This window comes from Diospyros lotus, chromosome 4 (assembly GCF_014633365.1).
Source record: "Diospyros lotus cultivar Yz01 chromosome 4, ASM1463336v1, whole genome shotgun sequence".
In the NCBI taxonomy this organism is placed as follows: Eukaryota; Viridiplantae; Streptophyta; class Magnoliopsida; order Ericales; family Ebenaceae; genus Diospyros; species Diospyros lotus.
The window spans coordinates 4,069,590-4,094,681 of record NC_068341.1 but is presented as its reverse complement, the minus strand read 5'-3'; the positions used below and the strand labels follow the sequence as shown (position 1 = coordinate 4,094,681).

At 33.7% G+C, this 25,092-nt stretch overlaps 1 protein-coding gene across 1 annotated transcript in view; it reads right to left on the bottom strand.

The window, feature by feature from the left end:
- Positions 1–25,092, bottom strand: part of LOC127800467 (sugar transport protein 13-like) — a 92,335-nt gene that overhangs the window by 64,752 nt on the left and 2,491 nt on the right. Inside the window, exons 3-5 of the mRNA XM_052335085.1 lie at positions 24,920–25,044; positions 23,814–24,105; positions 22,964–23,704 (exon numbers count right to left, since the gene is read on the bottom strand). Coding sequence (XP_052191045.1) covers positions 23,000–23,704; positions 23,814–24,105; positions 24,920–25,044 — 1,122 coding nt within the window. The 3' untranslated portion in view covers positions 22,964–22,999. The remainder of the gene's footprint in view (positions 1–22,963; positions 23,705–23,813; positions 24,106–24,919; positions 25,045–25,092) is intronic.

Sequence of the window (25,092 nt, the reverse complement as noted above, 5' to 3'; positions counted from 1 at the left end):
CTAGCTGGGTGACACGATCCTAAGGTGGCGAGGGATTCGGGGGGTGACCTCCTACGGGGCCGCTCTCAGGTGGGTGGTTTTGACTCTGATCTGGGACGGGCTGGGTCCTAGCAGCTCGTGATGGATTTCTTCTTGTCGCCATAACGGGAGGAAACTTGAGCTCGGCCGAGGTACTCGACAAATAAGGGCAGATAAAGTAACCGGCCCCACGGTGGGCGCCAAATGATGATACTGGACTGATCACCGAGGTCTGCCTCGAACCAAGTACCTGCAAGGGCGGGGCTGTAATCCACCGGGAGAACTCCGACGCTCAAGTCAGTAGAAGAAATATGCCCAAAATGGAAATTGAACTAGGAGTCAAATGATCTGTACCTGTAGAAGTCGACCTCTATTTAAAGATGAGATAAAGCACACTCTGAAGAGATAAGATAACTTCTGAACCGGACGTTGGAGAGAATCTCGGTTGATTGAGTCAACCTCGTTAAAAATCAAATATGAGATGAATGATGAAGATATAGGTGACACGTGGCACTTTCTTGAGGCAGGCACGTGGCGGCACCATATTGGGGATCTCCAAGGGTAATATAGTATTTTTGCCCTTAGTAAAATATTCCCTCATCACCTAGCATAATACATACCAGTGGCAACATAATAATGGCTTTCAACTTGCTCGTTTGTATGAGATCATTGAGCTTGTTAGATGTATGGCTTATTTTATTTTGAGTTTATCCCAAAGCTAAATAATGATCATTATTCTTCAAAACCTCAAGAGCAACCCAAAAATTTGACAATTTGCCTTGTTTTTTGTTTTTACCTTAGACACTATATTTTTGGTTGAGTCCATGATGACATGTTATGTAAATTGGCTTGAATCCTAGTTCTAGCTGTTATTTTATTCTTTATAGTTAAATTTTCAATGCTTTTGTATCCACGTGTAGTCCTTTTTTTTTTTTTTTTCTTTTGAGTTTTCAAAGCACCTGAGTATAAGGTGCAGTATGAGAACTGTTTATTGATATAAGCTTTTGTAGGATTTTTTTTTTTTTAAGTAACAAAACCATAATCTCTCTTTTGTGTTGCTTATATTGACCCCTTAATTTGGCGACGAACAATTGCAGTCACTAAATAATAAAAAAATAAATAAAAATAAAATAATTTAGCAACGGATAGTTCCGTCACTAAATAATAAAATAAATTAAATAAAAATAAAAAATAATTTAGCGACAGACAATTGTCATCACTAAACAATAAAAAAATTAAATAAAAATAAAATTATTTAGCAAAAGACTTTTCCGTCACTAAATAATAAAATAAATTAAACAAAATTAAAAATAATTTAGTGACAAACAATTTTTGTCTCCAAATAATAAATAAAAATAAAACCATTTAGCGAAGAAAAATTATGTCGCTAAATAAGAAAAAAATTAAATAAAAATAAAACTAATTAGAGACGAAAAATTCTATCGCTAAATAAGAAAAAAAATAAAATCACTTAGCAAAGAAAATTTCCTCACTAAATAATAAAAAATTTAAATTAAACTAAAATCAAATAACTTTATCGCTAAATATTAAACTAAATAATAAAAAATTAAAAAATAATAAAAAGTATTTCGAGATGGAATAGTGTCGCTAAATATATATATGTCAATTTTATGAGTTATATGATTTAAAAATCTTATCCACTCTAAATAAAACTAGTGTAGAAGAAGATATCACTACAAAAAATCCATAATTTAGTAACGGATTTAGTGACGGAATTTTTCTGTTGCTAATTAGAGAGGAAATTTGGATTTGCGACGGAATATTCCGTTGCCAAATTTTTTATTTTTTTTAAAATTTAGCGACGGAATATTCCTTCGCTAAATAATTTAATTTTTTATTTTATTTTTTAGCGACCGGTAACCCCGTCGCTAAATTTTGCATTTTTTTTATTTATTTTATTTTTATTTCTTAGCGAAGGGGCTGCCCCATCGCTGAATTTTTTATTTTTCTTTTTCTTATTTTTTATTTTTTAGTGACGGGAGAGACCCGTCGCTAAATTTGTATTTTTTTATTTTTTTTATTTTTAGTTTTTTTATTTTTAGTTTTTTTATTTTTAGTTTTTAGTCACAGGGTTTCCGTCACAAAATTTTATTTTTTTTATTTTTTATTTTTAGCAACGGGTGTGCCCCCGTTGCTAAATTTGCATTTTTTATTTTATTTTATTTTTATTTTTTAGCGACGGGACCGCCCCGTCACTAAATTTTTTATTTTTATTTTTTATTTTTTATTTTTTATTTTTTATTTTTTATTTTTTAGCGACGGAAGAGACCCCGTCTTTAAATTTGTATTTTTTTATTTTTTTATTTTTATTTTTTAGCCACGAGGGTTTCCCCGTCGCTAAATTTTGTATTTTAATTATTTTTATTTTTTAATTTTAGTGACAGGTGTGCCTAGTCGCTAAATTTGCATTTTTTATTTTTATTTTTAGCGACGGGGTTGCCCATCGCTGAAATTTGTATTTTTAATTTAATTTAATTTTACTTTTTAGCGACAGGGCTGCCCGTCACTGAATTTTTTATTTTTATTTTTTATTTTTTATTTTTTAGCGATGGGAGAGACGTCGTCGCTAAATTTGCATTTTTTTTATTTTTATTTTTTAGCGATGGCGTTTCTCCAACGCTAAATTTTGTATTTTTATTTTTTTTATTTTTTTATTTTAGCGACGGGTGTGCCCCATCGCTAAATTTGCATTTTTTATTTTTATTTTTAGTGACGGGGGTTGCCCCATCCCTGAAATTTGTATTTTTAATTTAATTTATTTTTATTATTTAGCAACGGGTGTGACCCGTCACTAAATTTGATACGTTTTATTTAATTAAATAAAATATATTTAGCGACAGAATATTCTGTCACTATTTAATAAAAATATTAAATTTAAATTAAATATAAAATTGTTAAATAATTAAAAAATTAAATTAATAATTAAAAAATTTAGCCAGTTGTTACAAATGAAAAAGATAAATTAAAAAAATAAAATTTATTAATTATGTATTAAACAAAGATTAAGTATATATTAAAATGTATTAAATGCATATTTTATGTATTTTATTTACAAACCAAAAATATGTAAATTGATATGATATTGTAAAATTTATACTAACAAATATGTATTAAACTAATTTTTAATCAAATAAAACTTAAATATTTAAGAGATAAATTAATTACAACATTTAAGTGGTATATTAGTTGAGTTAAAATTTACAACATTTATTTTTTTTAGTGTTAATTTATGAATTTAAAAGATTTAAAATTTAAAATAAAATTAAAATAGCAACTGGGTATAGTATATAATTAATATGTGCAGTTAATATCATAAGGAAACTTGCAGTTTGAATGGTTGTGAGCGCGCACGCATGCACAGGCGACTAGAGATCGAAACTGAGGAAGGGAAGAAGGAAGGCGTTGGGATAATTGCAACAGCGTGCGCACATCCTTCTAGCGTAAGCTAATATATTTTTTTTTAAATTAAAGTCAATGACGGAAACAGTTCCATCGCTGATTAGTGACGAAATTGTTTCCGTCGCTGATTATAATTTATTTTAATTTTTTAAATATTTTAATTTTTATTGTGTATTAGCAACAGAAGGTTTTCTGTTGCTATTCAGCGACGGAACACTTTCTGTCGCTAAAATAATATTTAAATTTTTAAATATATTTTACTTTTTATTTTTTAATCAGCGACAGAAATTTTTGTCGCTGATTTCGTCGCTAATCCCATTGCTGAAATTTAGCGATGCCATTTTTAGTGACAGGAAGATGCTCGTCGCTAAATCCTTCGCTAAATTTTTTAGTGACGGATTTTGATGTTTTAGCGATGAATTTTTCCGTCACTAAATTCTATTTTTCTTGTAGTAGGCAACTCGTAATATGAAAATTTTTTCACTATATTATTCATGTGAGTGAAGCCGCCATCTAATCAAAATATGATTACGTAATAAAAAAATTATATATAATAGAATACAAATTTTCATATAACAATTTTTGATTGAATGGTTTATGGTTCAAATGAAATCATGTATCTTATAAAAATTTTCTCACTCATTTGTTGAACTATCATTAATTTTCTCTATAATAAATTAATATTTGATAATACCAATTTAATTATTTGGATCCAACCACGCATGTTTCTTAATTAATTTTTTTATTTCTCTTCATTTTTTTTTATCTTCAATATATTTGATAAATCAGCACATACTCATGATAAAAAGACTAATGTGATTGAATGAAGCTAAAAAGTAATCTAAAGAATATTACATATGACACTTTTTTAATTTGATATGAACATGCATGCTACGCATTATCTCATGTAAATTTTTCTTCTTATTAATCTTATTATTATTTTTTTTTTTATGGTTCAGATAAGTTCAACCATAGATTGAACAAACATTGTAAGTAAACATTTTTTAAAATTAGAATAAGTTCTCATTCTTCTAAACAACAAACATTACAATAATTTATAAATAAAGATTCAATACAAAAAATCTACCATAAACATTTGAATCATATCATTATCTCAAAGTAATTTTTTTATTATTTTGAATTTTAAATGAGATTGCAGAGATCAATGAGATCATTCACGTTTTAGAGGAAAAATATATATACACATATGAAAAAAAAAATCAAATTAATGTATTGATCAATGATCATAGATTTATAAATAGAGGTTCAATATAAAAAATATACCGTAAACATTTGGATCATATCATTATCTCAAAATAATTTTTTTATTATTTTAAATTTTAAATGAGATTGCAAAGATCAGTGAAATCATTCACGTTCTAAAGCAAAAAAATATATATACACATATGAAAAAAAAATCAAATTAATGTATTGATCAATGATCATATGGATAAATGCATCCAAAAAGATAATATTACTTAAATAATTTTGTAGAAGTACTTCTCAAATCAAGAAGTACTTCTCAAAAAATATATAAAAATTTCAAAAAGAAATTTATTCTATCATTGGAATGGATGCACCAAATTTTTTGAGTAATACCCATATTAAGATTGTTTTTGTTCGTAATATTCTATAATTCTATATGTATGAATTAATCGACCAAGATTTATGAAGAATCGCAATATCAACACAAGTAGAGATCGTACATTTGACAGTGCTTGATATGTTGCATAAAGTAAAAATGAAACTAAAAGTCTAGCAATTAATTAACATCAAGTATCTTCAATATTTATAGTGCAAATTAAAAAACATAAATAAATAGCATAGTTATTTAATAGAATAATCTTGATCAATGAGAAGTATAATTTTTAATTATATATTTTATTTATTTGTGTATTTATATTTTATTATTTTTAAAAATAATTTATATTGTATTATTTATTTTGAAAATAAAATATTATATTTTAATATTTTTTAACAAATATTAAATTAAATAATATTTATATTTTATTATTTAATTTTATAATACAATATTTTATATTTTATATTTTATTATAAATATTATATTTGATTACTTTTATAAAATCACCCACCCCAAAATCCCTCTATTTTTTTCAATTTCCCCCCACACCTCTCCCGGCCACAGCCACGTGTCCCCCCTCTCTCCTCCAGCCACATGTCCCCAACCCCAAACTCTCTCCCCCTCCCCCTTTTCAATTTCCCCCAACCCCACTCCCTTTTCAGTCACGTGTCTCCTTCTTCTCACTTCCCTAGCCGTGTCCCCTTCTCCCCAAGTGCGATTTTGTTCGCCCCTTTTAACGAGGGTGAACGTAACTCTCATTAGTTGAGAGTTAAAATTGCTTTTGAACGTTTTCCCCGTTAGTCAAATTGCAGCCTAATTTTGAATACCCATTCCCCCATTCTCTCTTTCTCTCTCTCTCATTTATGCAACCCAATCTTTTGTTTGCTCACCCACTCAACAGCTTCCATCTTCCTCATTCACTCTCTCTCTTTCTCTTTCTCTCTCTCCACCATCTCCGGCGTGCGTCTCCACCAGCTCGGGCCTCCCCTCCAGCAGCGTCCACTTCCTCCCCAACCTGCAACTGTCTTTTCCTACCTCACTCGCGACCGTTGTCGCCGTTAGCCAACTCTTCCTGCCTCGCCTTAGACTACTGTCCTCGTCGCTTCCTCCCTATCCTGTGACCGTCGTCGCTGTCTGCCACCATCGCCGCCTCTTCCTACCTCGACTGTTACATTTCCACAACTAAGCAACCCCGATTTTCAAATATTTGCTTCTTCGTTGATGCTCTGTTTCCTTAACCAGGTTCGATCTGCATACTGCTCTTGTTCGTTACAGTATGTGCAAATTAAAAATTAAGTGTGTAAGATGATATATGTAGCGACCTGTAAATCGTAATTTAACTTAATTACTAATTTATTGTGTTAATTTAATTTAAAGGGAATATTAATATATCTTGTCAATATTATTAATAATAATCTATGTTGTTTTAAGGAAATAGGAAATTAGGGTAATTAATTATTTTATTTTGAAATATTTAAGGAAATAGGAAAAAATTGAAATAAATTAAATTGAGAGATTTTTGGAAGTTTCGGGTGATAGTGTAAATATTAAAGGGGGGTGAGTATTTTGGAAGTTTTGGGGAAGGGGCTGGTGTGATTTCCAAAAAAGGGACCAAGGGTCCTCTTAAATAAAATTGAGCGCGGTATATGTTTGAAGGAGGTGGTTGGCGCGGGTGGTCGCGGGCGTGTGTGGGAGGCGGCTAGTCGCAGGTTCGAGACAAGGGTGCGCACGTAAGGCTGGAAATTGGTTGATTTTTTATCAGCCTATAGGCGTCCAAAACGATGTCGTTTTGGATAGAGGCAGTGGCCTCCCAGCGGCCGCCACGTGGTCGCGTTCTAGCCGCTTGTTTTGGCCAATTTTAAGCCTAATTCTGGCCGATTTTTTATAGCAAACAAAGCAACAAACAGTGAGGATTAAATTCAATGAAGAAGAGCTCGAACCAGCGCTGGAAATGGAGGAAAATGGGAGAAATTAGGGCTTAAATCAACTTTAAGTGAGGATTTAATTTGCCTGGTAAATAGAGAAGCTAGTAATAAATATTCTGTACGGTTGAAATTTCGTTTGGAGCTTAATTTTGTTAATTTTGGCAAATTATGCGATGTTGCAATTCGTATAATTTTTACCGCATTAGGACAGAACAAGCCTAAGGATTTTTTCTTTAAGGTAAGTTTCTTACCCCCTTTGCGACGTTCCTTCTATTATCAATTTATTTACCCTCCATTCGTTGGTTTCGGCCCGTTTATTAATTATGGAATTATGAGTTGTTTGATGTAAATTAAATTTAATAAGCCAGTTTAGAGGATTTTATTTGTTGGTTTGTGCCACCCCTATGCTTGTGGGAATGATGCCGAACTCCCTCGGGGAATAGTTTCTTAGATTATGGATACATGGCTGCTAGTAGGCTAGAGCTGTTGGGCAATGGGGGCAGGGGTCGGCTGTGTAGCGACATTGGAGTGGCTATGGTACGGTCTTTCTTAGGCCGTCGGCCAGACACTCCTAGCCACTGACCGTCGACTGATGCTAGGCACTGCTAACTAGCTCTACCGTTATGTGGTTATAGCATAACTGATTATATTTTATTTCTGTTGCATAGTTCGGTATGCACATGGGTATGGGCTGCATGGCGGGGTTTCCATGTTCTGGTTATTTTTGGCGACAGACATCCTAGTATTGTTAGTTGCATCTAGCATGGGCATATGCATCGTGTGTGATTAACTATATGGGTGAAGCATATGCCTGATGCCTGGATGTATGGGCGCCAGTGTATCTAGTTGATGCTTACTATGCCTCGCATTTTATATGCGCATTGCATGGTTACTATATGTACAGTGGTCTCGGACGGGAGTATCGTTCCGAGAGAGCCTAGAGCTCGATTATTCAGAGGCTCGGGTGTCGGGAGTACCGACCCGAAGAGTGCGCACAGGTTTGTTGAAGACATATGTTTCCTCACAGGGCAGCGGCGGGTTGGTATGGGATTTAGGTACCGGGTGTCTTGTGTGGGCCCAAGGACCAGTATGTAATTTCCTTATGCTATGCTATTATGTTGTAGTGTCTCATGGATTGTGTGTATGTGTGGGACTGTGTTTGGGGTGATCTCCTCTTCTATTTAATTTATAGCTTTCATTTTCTTATAAATTTGCTGAGTCTTACTACTCATCTTGTTTTTCATCATTCCAAGTAAAGGTAAAGCGAAAATTGAGGGAGAAGATAGCACCACCTAGCAGCCAACCGTGTTGGTATGATGTACAGTTAGCTTGCCCCCGTTGTCTCTGTTGTTTGGCAGAATTTTTGTCCCTTATTTTTTACTGTGCTAGATCATTCTTTGTATTCTCTATTTGACGGCACAAGCTCCTATATGTATATATATATATATTATGTGACCGTTGTTTTAATGGGGTACCTATGTGCGTGCATATACATAGTTTTGCTTTCACTGATGTATTTCTTATGTATGCATGCCTGGGTAATTTCCTTGTCTGGTGTTCCATTCTTATCCCTATCGTAAGCGCTCTCGTTTGGGTAGTCCGAGTGGTTGGGATATCCAGGCAGGGGTGCTTACAATATAATTGTTTTGCTGCAGTTAGTATTTAATTTTCTTTTTAAAAACTATCTCACACACATAGTGTTGTCATGTTACTTGTAAAATTAATTGATACCCACACTAAGAATATATTGATATTTGAGAAGAAATATTAGATGTGTAATGAAATAATGGGCAACAAGAAGCTAACTTGAATATATGTTTATCCTAATTTGGACATTTAATTGAACTTTCACTAACACTTGGACAACATTGTGATTATGGCAGTGCCATTCTTTTAAGTATAAAGTCCTTAAAAAGTCACAATTATAGTTTATCTCACTGTTATATTTTTTTTCAGTTGCTTAAAACATACAGCCTAATTTATCATAATTAAATTTATTGTTTGACATAGTGGGGAATATTTTCCCATTCTCCTCTTTGGAAGTTGTTCCTTGTTAGTTACGAGATTCAATTCAATTTCATCAGATTTTGTTTTTCTTCTTCTTAATATCAAAATAGGAAGTATGAAAAACTGTTTTGAACTGATAAATTTATCTTCTTAAAATTGATGTAAATTTTGCTGTGGGAAAATGTTTTTTTTTTGGTCTTTTGATTTTGGAGTTTAACTAGTAATTGTGTTTTCATCTAGGAAATGAAATATTAAAATTTTGGAGTTTTCGATTTTGTTACTATGTCTTCCTCGAATAATCGAAGAATAAGGTAGGACACAAAACCACTCTTTATAACATAATTGAAAATATTGAAATAGTTTTCTATGGATGAATGCTTTGTTATTCATGCATTTTTACAAGTTAATATAGATAATAATAAAAATCTAAATATGGATGCTAATATCAATAGTTCTTGTGAAGAAATGAGTAGAAGCCAACAATTCTCGAGTTTATCAACATTAAACTTCATGAATGAACTAACATTGTAGAAAGCAGTGGTTTACTAAGTGTAAGTTATTCATTAATGAGGAGAGTTGGGCAATATATTTTCCAGTTTGGAAAAATGTGAAGTGAACAATATAATAAACATCTTCATGAGTTTATGTGAACAATATGTTTCGTAGCAAAACAATTATTTATATTTTTATTATTACTTTTGTTGAGCCACCATAAGCATTTGGAGTTTGTTTAAACTATATTATGAGTGTTTATTTGAATTAAATTATGAGTTTGTAGCAGTTACAGTTTTTTTTCTTTTGTATTTGAATTTATTTTTATTAGGTTATTGATCTGCATTCATTCATGGAATCACTTAAGTTACTTTGGCAGTTTTGAAATTGCTTATTGAGTGTTAAAATTCCACTTTTGATATGCTGAGCTTGTCGGTATGTTTGCGGTCAGTCTTAGCCAGCCTTAGCTGCTAGCTTTTGGGGGGGTGGGCCTTTTATCTGTAAAACTAATAATGTTCATACGTTATACCAAAATTGGAGAATATAGAATATTTTCCACATCCAAGTTCCAGCAATGCTTCCTCAACTGTACTTGGAGTTGCATATCTTTGCTACTTTCCTGCTCTCCCAGTTGCTTAGGGTTGCCGTTGCATTTGAAGGCTTTGCTTATCTGCCGTGGGAAAGGTTGGTTAGGACTCTTTGAGGTTTATGATTGCTATTATGTGATAGTTCTCAATATAATGGTCAAGTTCAACATAATACCAAACTCTAAGGTGTCAAAAGGCACACCAAAATTCTAGCAAAAGATGGACACATTTGATTAAAGATAATACCAACTTCAACATAATACCAAATTCTGCGGCCTCCATATTCTAAGAAAAAATGGACACAAATAGAATTTTATAATACCAAGTTTAACATAATTCAAATCAAATTAAACATAATTACATTCTTCATCGTAATAAAGACTATAATCCCTTTTACACAAGCAAAAAACTACATAAACGTACATTCAGACACAAAACTACATAGAGATACACCATAACAACTAAACAATAATGTCATTAACATTGCTTGCATGGGCAGCCCAGTTAGTCAAGAGAGGGGGCACAAAATGCCTTCCGTAATGAATCTTGGATCAAAATTGAGGATCGAGTCTCGCAAACGACAGTGTGAGTACCTCTTTCCAAAGTGAGGGGGCTCCTTGTGTGCGGTGAGCCCGGCTCTAGCCACTGCGTCCGGTTAGTTCACCATGATTAATCTCCTTCTACGTCCTGTCAGGCCGGGTGTGAGAGACACTCAGGATAAGCGATTTGACCTTTTGGACCAATAATGTTATTGACATTTCTTGAGATTATTGTTGTAATCAAATGAGCAATTTGCAATGCTGTCTATTGATTGAGACATTGGACTGTGGTATGATGTGAACGGACCATTTGTCATACTTAGAATGAGGTCATTTTAACGTAATGGTAAAATAATTACAAATGTACAACATGTAATAAATGTTTGGTGTTGATGTTGTGTTATGGTTATTTTATTATATTATGGAAGTAGTGTTAATAATAGTAGTGCTTGATAAAGTATTAACGTGCTTATTAATACTAAAAGCACATAACAAATATTTGGTTAACATTTTTTTATTGTTCCACAGACATACAAAAATGACAAAAATGAAAATTAGTATTTATTAAGCGTTAAAATAATTATCTTAAACTAAGACTATTTGTTATGACAAAAAATATTTTTCAGTTAAATATTCTTCAAGGAAAAATATTGTGTCAAATCCAAAAAATAATATGCCTATTTCTTTTATATTTTATTTCACATCAAAAAATAAATAAATAAAATTACATGATACTACTTATTCCTAATATCATAATTTTAATAATTGCTCATGACTTATGCAAAGTTGACACTCATTTTTTTATTGAAAACAATTAGTTGAGCCAAGCTGTTAAAGTGAAAGAAATAATAATCAAAATAAAGAAAATGCTTAAACACAACAAACAAAATTATTAGAATAAACAATCTAATAATAATATATTTACACAGCAAACAAACAAAATCACTGCAAACAAAATTACTGGCACTGCTCTTAACACTCGATTGGCAATGCAGATGCATAGCCAAAAAAATAACTGAAAATGCAGATGCATAGAGCCCCAAACCCCAAAAATAATTTCTATTCCAAACATACAAACACCTAACTGGAAATGCAGATGCATTGTAAAAGAAATAAAAACAAAAGAAATGCAAACAAAACCACTATCTACTCATTTTAGCAGCCATTCTTTCTTATTTCTAGTAGTCTTTAAAAGATTAATTAAGGGTTTAAATTAGGATAAACATACATTCAAGTTAGCTTCTTGTTACCCATTACTTCATTAGACATCTAATATTTTTTCTCAAAAGTCAATATATCCTAAGTGAGTGTATCAATTAATTTTACAAGTAACATGATAACACTCTGTGTGTAAGATAGTTTCTAAAGAAAAATATTAAATCCTAATTGCAGCCTAGGTTGCACGGAAATGGAAATCGGAAACGTTTCCTCGGAAACGGAAATATGAAAACAGTATTTTTCTAAAAAAGTAGGAAACGAAAACGTGGGATAAACTGTAAATTTAAAAAATATAAGGAGTTTTTTGTAAATATAATTTTTAATGTAAAAAATAAAAAATACTCAAATATAAACAATAAATATAAATTCTATAATGTATTCAAATAAACATAAATATAAAGTTCACAATACATTCAAACAACCATCAACAATATTTAAAAAGTTCTATTATAGCAATTAAAAATAAATAATTATATATACTATCAACAATATATGAAGTAACATATATATTTTCGTATATATATAACTGTTAACTTATATATACTATTAACTTATATATATTTTTACATATATATGTATATATATATATATTGATACGCATACTGTTAAGTGTTAACTGTTAACATATATATATTTTCACATATATATACATAAATATGCAAACTGTTAAGTGTTAAACATATATTAAACATATATATTTTCATATATATATATATAGAGAGAGAGAAAGGGGAGGGGGTTACTTATAGATACAATTGCAGAAAGAAATGGAAGAACAACAGTGGCAACAGGAGAGCCGGGAAAGAACGATCGACGGCTGGAAAAACTTGAAGGATGACGGAGCACCGAAGCAGGTGATAGAGCACAGGAGCAAACGACGGCGCGACAAGGGCAATCGAAGAAGAAGAAGAAAAGAGGGGAAAATGGAGGAGAAAATTTTTGTAGGGATCCAGCTGGCTGGGCAATTGTTGAAATGTGTTTCTGGGTTGGGAATGAGTTTCAGGTGAGTTCTTAAAATTTTGAAACGGCCCGAACATTTTCAAAAATTACACAAACGACCCGAAAAAAGTTTCGGGTCGTTTTTCCTATTTTCGAAACAGGAAATGGTTCGAAAACGCCGAAACGACGTTGCCGAGCCATTTCCATGCTTCACAGACCGCAGCAAAACAACTATAGCATCTTACAGACATTTTTTAATTTGCACATATAGAAACAAACAAGAGCAATGTGAAGATCGAACTTGGTTAAGGAAGCAGAGCACCAACGAAGAAGCAAATATTTGAAAACTGGGGTTGCTTAATGGAAATGCAATAGCCAAGGCAGGAGGAGGCGACGACAGCGGTCGCAAGATAAGGAGAAAATGACGGCGACGGCAGTCGAACCCCGAGGCAGGAAGAATGGCTAACGGCGAAGGAGATTGCAGGCGAGGCAGGAAACGGCAGAAGGCGACAGCAGTTGCACGTGAGGCAGGAAGCGGCAGACAGCGGTCGCAAGCTGGGGAGGAATCGGACGCTGTTGAAGGGGAGGTCGGGCTGGTGGAGATGTATGCCGGAGATGGTAGAGAGAGAGAGAATGAATAAGGAAGATGGAAGTTGTTGAATGGGCGGGTAAACAAAATATTGGGCTGCATAAAAGAGAGAAAGAGTGAGAGAAGACAGAGAGAATGTGGGAATGGGTATTCAAAATTGGGCTGCAATTTGACTAACGGGGCAAGCGTTCAAAAGAAATTTTAACCCTCAATTAACGAGGGTTACGCTCAACTAACGGGGGTGAACAAAATCGCACTCCTTCCCTCCCCCCCTCCAGCCACGCCCCTCCTTGGGCCACACATCCCCCCCGACGGCTCCCTTTCAATTTCTCGCTTCAATCTGTCGCCCCCTCCCCAATTTTTTAAATTCCCACTACCTCACCCCCTATTTAATCTTTTTCCTCTCCCTTTTTCCTTCCCCTCCTCATTTTTCTCCTATGTCGTCTTTCCCTCCTCTACACCACTGGAGTTTTTTTTTTTACCTATATATTTTATTTTTAGTATTTTATTGATTTAAGTGTTAAATATGTTTTGAATGTTTCTTAAATAAAAAATATTGATATTAGTTATAAATTGTTTTATTTTAATTGATATGTCAATTTCATTTTAATATCGATGTTATTTATATTTATTGCATGTATGTTATTGTTTATTTTACGTTTATAGAATTATATATTTTGTATATATTATTGTGTATTATGTATATATTATTGATCATTTATATGAGAAATCATTAAAAAAATGTGTAAATTAGAAATAAAAAATTATTATGCCAATTAACATTTGTAAATGACATATTAATTATATATAAAAAATTTAACAAATATACAATTTTTTTGTAAAAATAGTGTTTTAAGTAGTTATTTATTAAATATATTATAATAATTAAAATAAAAAATCTTAATATTTGTATTTTAATTAGTTCTTATTTGTATTTTAAAATTAAAAATACAAATATAATGTTATAAATATTATTGGTTAGTTAGGTATTCATTTAATACAAGCTTTTAAATTAGAAATACAGATATAATGTTATAAAATTTAATTTTGTAAATTAAATATTAAATATATAAAAATAAAAATAAATATACAATTTTATATTGTAAAAATAGTGTTTTAAATAGTAATATTTATGAAAATGTTTTATTTTCATATAAAAATTAATTTATATGAAATTAATTATATTTTACCATTTATATGATTTAATTTAATTAATGAAAATATTTTATTTTTCAATTTTTACAGTCTGACCTCATTTAAGATAATTAAATTTTAATTTAATTTAATTTAAATAAAAATTTAATTTTTTTAAATTAAAAATATATTTTAGTGATGGTTCCTATCGCTAATTAAATTTTAATTTAATTTAAATAAAATATATAATTTTTTTAAATTAAAAATATGTTAGTGACAAGGTTCCTCGTCATTGATCTATGACAGGGTCTCCCCGTCGCTGATTTGTGACGAGGTCACCCCGTCACTAATTCTGTCACCAAATTTTAGCGACACCAGTTTTAGTGACAGGTGTTTTCCGTCACTAAATTGGATTTTCTTATTTTAGTGTTAGTGACGGATTCTCCGATCACTAAATTATAGATTTTTTATAGTGATACGCAATAAAATCGTAAAACAAACCATGGGGAGTTTAGCAATATACCTCACTAAAAGTTCAGTTTCAAAGTAAAATATAAATTCCTCCTATGGTAGCAACCTTTGCTTACCAATAGTTGCTAAATGGCTCCACCAAGTACTCACCTACTACTATGACCAGTAAGTCAGATGACTGGTCCAAACTTTGAAACTACAAGGGCTTTAGTCAATCCACGCTTCGAAAAATGATAGAGACCTACAAGAGAACCTATGTGTTAAACAAGCCTATTGTAGGTGATTAAGTTGGAATTAGGTTCAAAATAGAAATCCTAAATCCAATAGACTTTTTATTGGATTTGTATTACTACACTAGCAATAATCAAACTGTAACATCTTGCATTGGGCGATAGAAAAGACATGAACAACTTACCCTGATGGGCTTACGCAAACTTTTTAGAGGGTCACCCATCCTTGAGCTTCTCAAGCACGCTTAACCCGAGAGTTCTTTACCAACATTCAACCCAAAAGGTATCCAACTAGTGTTGTTTCCTTCCTTACTTATCCTCGATATATACTACCATTCTCTGAGCTCTTGGGGTATTACACAAACAATGGAGCAATGGGAGCAAGAAAGGAATGGATCTCAAAGGGCTTTGGAATGAGAAGAAAAACACAATGGATGAGAGAGAAAACTTAGCAACAATTGTAATGCAAAACCCTAAACATTTTTCTTCTTCTTCTTTTTTATATCATACCCTAAAACCCTAAATGCTCCCAAATTTGGACAAACGATTAGGAGAGAAAAAAGAGACAAAGCTAAAAAGGGAAAGGTGCCCCCCAGGCATGTCATTCTCCTGTTGGAAATGGTCATGCAAAATCGCAGTGTTCGCTATTGAAAATGGTCAATCGTTTTACATTAGTTAGCAAGGATTAGTTAATCAATTTCTCAAACTATCGATTGGTTTGGCCTTGATCCAGTCAATAGCCTCCAAGGCCAATCAATCGATTTTATCCCATCATTCTAAGTTTCTACAAATTGTATCTAGGCCCGTCATTAATTCTTAATGACCATTTCATCATCTTATGATGAAACCGAAGCCCCCGTTAACTCTTATTGGTATGCTTGTTAACTTTTGACGATCACAACTTTCATAGAGATATGTGTGTGACCTTTTAGGTTCACCACTAAGTAACAATCATGACACGTCAAACATTTTGGTATATAATAAGGATCTCTCCATTTCTTCGATATACCTTGAAAAACCCTAAGTGACAACTAGTATTATATCAGAGCGATCTTATCAGTAATGAAATCTTATTTTAAAGAGAATCTATTTGGACTTTCAATTCCCATATACTATAATCCCTCCATTGATTAACATCTCGATCAAGTGAGAGTCATGGACTGATCGAACTCATTAACTCAATAGCTATGCCAAGATCAAGTGTGGTGTGATTGAGATGACATATCGAAACTCCTTCCGACATTAGAAACATCTTTCCAATCATATGTTCCTTGGCCAGGGATTTATGCAATCACAACCACTATTGATCACATAGAATGTTTGCCTCATGCATGAGGTAGACAGATCCCATTAGCAATCACCTGCCTCCATACATCACTGCACAGAGACCACACAATGCATTTCTCACTCAGAAGCTAAGTGGTTCTTAGTAATGACAAAGCACCAACATACAAATACAAGACAACTATGTTACCTTCGATATGTTGCCTCTAGTCTAAGGACCAGTAATATAATCAAAACTAGTGACATATCATCTTAGCCATACGATCTATCACTTGTGTCACATTCAGTAAATGTTCAATTAACATCTACCCACGTATCTACTATATCCATCTCATAGATTATGGCATGTGACTCACCATTCTTTATCATTAGTATCTCATACTAATCAAAGGTAATAATTTGTGTTGGTACATAATAGATTAATCATAGCCCTCTTTTGAGAAATCTAAGGATTGGGAGTTACTTTAAGAAATCTTTAATCCGAAAGTCTTTGTCACATATTCTTAAAACTTAAGAATAATACTTTTACCAAGAAATCTAAGGGCTCACTCATACATTAAGATTAAAGAGCTATGAATGGAGATATAACCATCAAACATATTTTATTATATTTTCAAGAATTATATCATTAGTCCCATAATTACAATTGTTAGATGTCATCTAAATCTCTCATTAAAGCATTAACACTAACAGCGAGGCAGAAAGAAACTGAGAGAAACATACAACAACAAATCGTCACCCTAAAGGGTGAATGGGCCAAAAGAAAAAGCATAACAGCTCTATGGGAACCCATCACATGCAAATGCCTCCAATCAACAAAGACAGCCCTGAAATCCACAATAGTATCCCGATTGACATGGCAGCGGAAAGGAAAGTTAGATAGATGGAGTCGCAAGAAGACCTCAAACATGACACAATAAGGAGGAAAGAGAGAAACGGGGTAGCAAGGGGAAGAGGCAGGGGGCAGTTAAAAAGCCCATAAGGATAAAGACCTAGAGCCGATCCTTTTGATGCCAATGATAACACCATTTTACGATGAAATTTGGTGCAAAAATAGATTGCCAAATTTCATGGTACTAGGATGGAAGTCATCACAGCGAAAGGAAACAGGCTAGATCGAAACCACCACAGAACCTCGTAATTACCTAAAAAATGGAGGGAAAACTGTCAATTTCCAAAGACCACCAATCATTAAAGACAGCCCCATTCCGCGATGAATTTTGATGAATGAGAAAACAATCAAAATCCATAATACTAGGCCAATTGATCGCAGGAAAGATAAAGGCCTAGACGGAAGGAATCGCCAGATAGCTACATGCAAGGCACATGGGAAAGAAAAGAGTGGGGAAAAGGAGAAGAAAGCAAACCTAACCCGTATACGCATAGGGGCATCATAAGGAAATCTATGACCAAGGGCATAACCTAACTGGAGGACTTGCCGAGAAAACATAGTTAGACACCATAAGATTAAAAGCATATGAAAAAACAACATGGCGGAATAAGAAGAAAGGATTATATCAAGCAAGAAGGTGGAAGGTGCCAAAAATGGATAAAAGCCAAACCTTGTAGAGTACGAGGGAAATGCATCAAAGCTAATCGAGACCAAACCGAAGTTTGGATCTGGTAAGCAAACTGAGTAAGGCAGCGCACATTGTCACAAAAGCAACGATTACTACAAAAGATCAGCATTTTAGCAACGAAAAATTCCGTCGCTAAAACATAAAAATTCGTTGCTAAATTTTTCAGCGACGGATTTAGTGACGGGTACCTTTCTGTCGCTTAAAAGGGCGTCGCTGAAATTTAGCGACAGGTATTTTTTAGTGACGGAATCAGCGACGAAGGTTGTACCTGTCGCTAATCAACAACGGAATTACCGATGGGGTGGACCCCGTCGTTAAATTTTAATTTTTTTATTAAATTTTATTAAATTTTTTTTATTTTTTAGCGACGGGTCTGTGCCCGTCCCTAAATTTTAATTTTTTTTATTTAAGTTTTTTTTTTATTTTTTAGCGATGGGCAACACTAAGATATTACTCCCAGCTATTATTCTCAAGCTTTCCACCAGATTCGAACCCCAACCTTTCATGACCAAGTTTCGAACGCGAGCCAGCCGATCTGGAAGCCTTCTTGGTTATACACCAAAATTTCTCAAACTTATTTAATAATATTAATTTTAAAATTAATGTTAGTAAAAGGAAATGAATATTAATTTTAATTTTATTTCATTATTAATTCAAATAAAACTTTATTAATTATTATATTAGCAATGAAAAATTATGTTTTTATTTTGATTTTAATTTGTAATATATTTAAAAATTATTAGTTTAATTTTTACTAATATTAATGTTACTAAAAATTATTATAATATGTTTAAATGTAAAATTTTTAATTTTTTACATAATTTTTTGGATTTTTTAGCGACGGTTGACCCCGTCGCTATATTTTGATTTCCTTAATTTATTTTTAGCGATGAGAGTACCCGTCGCTAAATTTTAATTTTTTTATTTAATTTTATTTAAATCTTTTTTATTTTTTTAGCAACGGGGTACCTGTGGCTAAATTTTAATATTTTTATTTAATTTATTTAAAAAAAAAATTTAGCGACAGGGTTGGCTTGTCGCTAAATTTTAATTATTTATTTATTTATTTTTATTTTTTAGCTACTGGGCTAAATTTTAATTTTTTTATTTTTATTTTTGATTTAATTTTGTTTTAATTTTTTTATTTTAATTTTAATTTTTATTTAATTTTTTTATTTTTTAGCAACTGAGTTGTGCTCGTCGCTAAATTTTATATTTTTTATTTAATTTTTTTATTTTTTATTTAAATTCTATTTATGTATATTTTAATTTTTATTTATTTTTTTATTTTTAAGCGATAGAGTTGTGCCTGTCGCTAAATTTTAATTTTTTTAATTTAATTTTTTTTTATTTTTTAGCAATGGGTTGACCTATCGTTAAATTTGAATTATTTATTTATTTATTCTTTTAAGTTTTTAGCAACGGGATTGACTCATCACTAAATTTGAATTATTTTATTTAATTTTTTTTTTATTTTTTAGCAATGGGGTTGAGCCCATTGCTTTTTTATTTAATTTTTTTTATTTTTTAGCAACGGGTTGAACCCGTTGCTAAATTTTAATTTTTTTATTTAATATATATATTTTTTTAACGATGGGGTTGAGCAGCATTGCTAAATTTTAATGTTTTCTATTTAATATTTTTTATTTTTAGCGATAGATTTTCATCGCTAATTCCGTCGCAAAATTAAAAAAATACTTAAAAAAACTAACGACGAAAATTCTATTGCTAATTAGCGACGAAATAATTCTGTCCTTAAATTCCGTCGCTAAAATACATTTTTCTTGTAGTGGATTATTGCACTCTAGCCAAATGAAATAGACAGTTGCCTAAAATGTAAGTTGAGTCATAACCGTCCACGAGAATTTTCCACTCCATTTATATATGAGCGGCCACAAAAATCCCACGGGACCAACGGCACGAAGGCCAGATAAACTTCACCTGACGTCTAAGCTAAGAAAGTACTTGCCAAGAAAAAGAACAAGCAAAAAAAAAAAAAAACACATGGCTGTGGCGCACAAGAATGGCCCTGTAAAGTTAACACTTGTTAACAAAAGGCAAACAGAGATTGAGGCCATCAAGAGTGGACAGATGCTCCTTAATAGCAAGCCAAAGGATAAAAGTATTGGAGGGGTAGCCTGACCCATGCTGAACAAGATGAAACCAAATGACCTTATTACCCCTAATCTGGAAGGCTCTCATCGCAAATTGCATTGAGAAGACACCATCAATAGTTGGGAGCCACCGGGGGAGATCGTGGGAAGAGATGTGTGGAAGACTCGACATCGAAGAGAGAATAAGCTGAAGAGCCTAAGGGGGACCTAACTCAAGTCGACACTAGGTGCCTTACATAATAATGTCAAACACTTTGGTCGTATAGGGGATGGAGAATTGACGAGAAAGGAAGTGAGAAAAGAAATCAACAAGCACCCCCAATAGATGCTAGTGATTGTGCCATAGAAAAATCCTACAGCCATCCCTAATAAACAACCCAAAGAATCGACGAACCTTACCCCTAAGTTGGAAAAGCTTGCGCCAATACCAAGGGCTAGAATAAGGGATCGAAACGAACCAAAAGCACTATTCCCTAATGCGATACAAGTGAATCCATAAGGATTCAGACAAAGTATGCATAAGATTCCAAATTAGCTTAGCCACTAGGGTTTGGTTCCATAAGACGAAGACCCATCCCACCTTATCTTTAAGGCAACAAATGTCTAACCAAACCACTTTGGCCTTACGAGGGGATAATTTCGAGCCACTCCAAAAAAAATGCACGAACGATCTACTAAAGCTCTTTAAGGACTTTTTTTAGGGAGAATAGAGATGGAGGCCCAATAGATACAAATGATAGAGAGCACTAATTGAAGTCTACTGGCAAAAGATAAAAGGCAACCACACCAAGTACTCACTCGAGAACAAACCCTATCAAGGATGGGACGACAATCACTATAAGAGAGCTTCGTTGACATCAAAAGGGCACCTAAATATCAAATATTCAGAGAATCCTAATGGAACAACAAACAAAGAAATTACTATAGATAAATCGATGGTTTATTTTTAGAAAATCTTAAAAAGATATTTTTTATTCTAAATTAGAGTATAAAATCGAAATATTAGAAAATTAGACTTTTTATTTTTAATTATAGATTCAGTCAATGAATAAAGAAATAAAAAAAATATAGGTTTACAAGGGGCCAGCCCTTTCGCGAACATAGAAGCAACACTAGGGATCCTCTTGACCACACACACACACATATATATTAAATTCACCATTGGAAATTAACAGAAATCCATTGATATTTTAATCAAACTGTAATGCAGGTTGCATTCAGCCAGAGATTAAGGGGATGCAACAGCAATTCAATCAAGGAGAGGGAAAACAAAAAGCTTAACCAATTCTTCTATCAGACTACAGTACATATATGTACAGAGATATAAGTGGTAATTAATGTTAAAACGTGGTGTATGCTCACTATACTGGTGAGACTATAACTTCTCTTTGAGCATGAGACTGATTTTAAGTGTCGAAAGATTCATGAGTGACCTTACTCGTGTCCCTAATCAATTTTTTTTCCTTAAAAATTACTATTTATTAAGGTATCTACTTGTCATCAAAAGGGTCATTCATCATTAAAATGGTCGCTCATCACTTCATTGAGATGGTCTCTTGCACTTAAAATTTTTTTATTATTATATGTTGACAAAAACATGAATAATAGTGAGAAGTTACAAAAGTGAATTGGAGATTAGAAAGTGAATAACCATAGCAAATAAAAAAAGGAAAGAAAGGGTTTTTATGAAATTCCAATACGGTCTAGGACAAGCTAAAACTTGGCATAATTTCTGGGCAAATTTTAAAGTAGGTAAATGGGTGTCATTTGATCCCAAATTTTGACCAGATGGGGGGTGCAAGTTAGTGAATAAGTGGCACCAAATAATTCTAATTTTGAACAAGAATTGATGGGTCAAATGAGTAGACAAATTTGGTTGCGAGTATTTGCTTGTTACTGGGAAAGCTAGCCAACATTATATTTTTTTCAAAAACCATGACTGTCATTACTTGGGGCAATTTTTTATAACAATTTGAAAGGTCGAATGAATGAGTTAGTATTATTTTACAAAGTAATTTTAATTTATAAAATAAATTAAAGAACGAGCCAAGGGGCCATACCCATTGGACTTGCTGGCAGGTGGGCGGTTCTAAACTGGCCCGCACAGTGCAGGCTGACGCGTGCCAGTCCGTTTTACTTTTACATTGTTTTATTAGGTACTACTCATTTAGTCCCATTTATCATTTTGTTTCTACCCATTCAATTCAAACCCTTTTTTTATTATTTTAATTTTATAACTAAACCCCTTGTTTAAAAAAATATATATAATTCAACATGTCCATATATTCTGTGATTCAAAAAGTAACAGGATTTACTTTTAGAAAATCTTAAAATGATATTTTTTATGCTTTCTAATTTAGAGTGTAAAATTGAAATATTAGAAAATTAATTTTTTATTTTTAACTATAGATTCAATCAATGAATATAGAAATTAAAAAAAATGGTTTACAAGGGGGCAGCCCTATTGCAAACATAGAAGTACCACTACTAGGGATCCTGTTGACCACACACACACACACACACACACACACACACACACACACATATATATATATATATATATATATTAAACTCACCATTGGAAATTAACAGAAATCCATTGATATTTTAATTAAACAGTAATGCAGGTTGCAGTCTTGCAGACCCCTCATTCAGCCAAAGATTAAGGGGGGCGGGTGCAACTGCAATTCAATCAGGAAGAGGCAAAACAAAACTCTTGACCTATCAGACGACTGTATATATATGTACAGAGATATAAGTGGTAATTAACGTAAAACCGTGGTGTATCAATTGGATTTATTTAATCTAACTTTCACTAATTCACTTGATTCCAGGTTTAGCCGAAAAAGATGAATCCTCATCATCAGTTTTTACAACTGGGAAGCGGGATCAAACCCATTGGTGCGACCAATTTTATTGCCATTCATATTCCCGCCAGTCTCTCCCTCATCGTCCATGAACCTCTTCCACAGCCAGTGCTGCTTCCACACTCTCTCCGTCATCTCCTCTATCGGCACGTTCTTCGTCTCCGGCAACAGAAACAGCACGAAGATCGACATGATCACCACCCACCCGGCGAAAAACAGGAAGATGCCGTACTTGAAGTGGCACAGCATTGAGAGGAAGGCCTGAGCGATCACGAACGTGAAGAGCAGGTTCACGCAGACCGTGACGCTCTGCCCCGCCGACCGGGTTTCCAGCGGGAAGGTCTCGCTCGGGATCAGCCATCCCAGAGGCCCCCAGGACCAGGCAAAGGCCGACACGAATGTGCACACCATGATCACCACCAGGACGGAGTAGCCGCCGTGGAGGCTGCTGTAGTGGTCCTTGACCTTGATGCCCAGAATTACGGCGATCACCGTTTGGGAGAGGATCATCTGGACGCCGGCTTCCAGCAGGAGAACCCGGCGGCCCAGTTTGTCGACGGAGTAGATGGAGACCACGGTGGAGATCACGTTCACTGCGCCGGTTATGACCGCTGAGTAGAGGGAGGCATCGTCCTTGAATCCCAGTGTGTTGAAGAGCACTGGGGCGTAGAACATGATTGCATTGATGCCAGTGAATTGCTGGAAGATCTGTAGTAGAAAAACCATTATTAAGTCCTTCTTTAAGTAAAATTTACAACAACAAACAATAAATTAATTAAATATGATCGCACTATATGGGCAAGCTATATGAATTTACCTGCAAGGAGACGGCAATGATGAGCTGAGGGCGATTCCTCCTCTTGAGGAGGTTGCGGAAGGGGTGCTTGACTTCTTTGGCAATGCGGCTGGCCTCGAGAAGCTCCTGGTACTCGGGTTCAATCTTGTCAGTGCCTCGGATCCTCCTGAGAACAGACTTGCCTTCTTCCAGGCGGCCGCGCTCGATCAGGCTGTTGGGGGTGTCCACAACGAAGAGGGCCCCGAGGGTTAGGAGGACGGCCGGGACAGCAGCCAACCCTAGTGACAGCCTCCAGCCCCACCCTCCTTTGATCCTGCAAGGAAATTAAACACGTTGATGATCAGTAACGAATTTTACACTATCAAAGTCTAAAACCCCCACTTAGCAAAAAGCAAAGAAGTCTAAAATCCCTGCCGACTAGATTACTTATCCTGTAAAAACTAATTAGTTTTGAGTCACCTTATAAATGGCTTGACCAAAAGCCATTTTTTTTTATAGTGATATCTTTGCCACCAAGCGGTAGCCCTGACAAAAACACTTTATTTTTGGGATGTAGCATTATCCTTTTGGTCAAGCACTCTGCAAGGCAAACGGTCTCAAAGCGTTGTGGACCGACCACTTTCACATGGGTTTTTACGCTCCCTTGTATTCTTCTAGTTGGACTAGTTGATCAACCAACAATGATACTTGAATTGATTTAATCAGTAGAAACGTTGAGTTGATTGGAAAAAGTGCTCATTCTATCTTTAGTTTAACAATTATTGTGATTATTAAAGAAAACGCAAAATGCGCATTTTATTCATTGGAGCAGTTATTTCGGCCAATCAAATCGTGTCAAGTATCATAATTTATATCCATCAGCAGCCATCAGGATACATTTGATAATCTGCTTTGATGTAAAATTTCAGTGGGTGGACCGGGATTCCTGGAATTTTGAGGCATTGAAGTTCAATCCTCACGTCACCCCCCCCCCCCCCCCCCCCCCCCCCCCCACACAAAGACGAGTCAAGAAAACCCAAAATTTGAACAAAACTTTGTTGGATTCCTCTCATTTTATAATTTATATTGTTTTAAAAGAGAAATATAAAATGGGAGGGGATGAGAGGTTGTCGAAAAGGGTAACTTACTTTGCAGTGCCGTAGTTGACCAGATTGGCGAAGAGAATACCAATGGTCACGTTGAGTTGGAACAGTATGTTGAGTCCCCCACGTATTCTGGTAGGTGCTATCTCTGAGAGGAACAGCGGAACTGCCTGAAAGATTGGCGCAAATTTATAACTTTTATAAGATCATCAAATCCC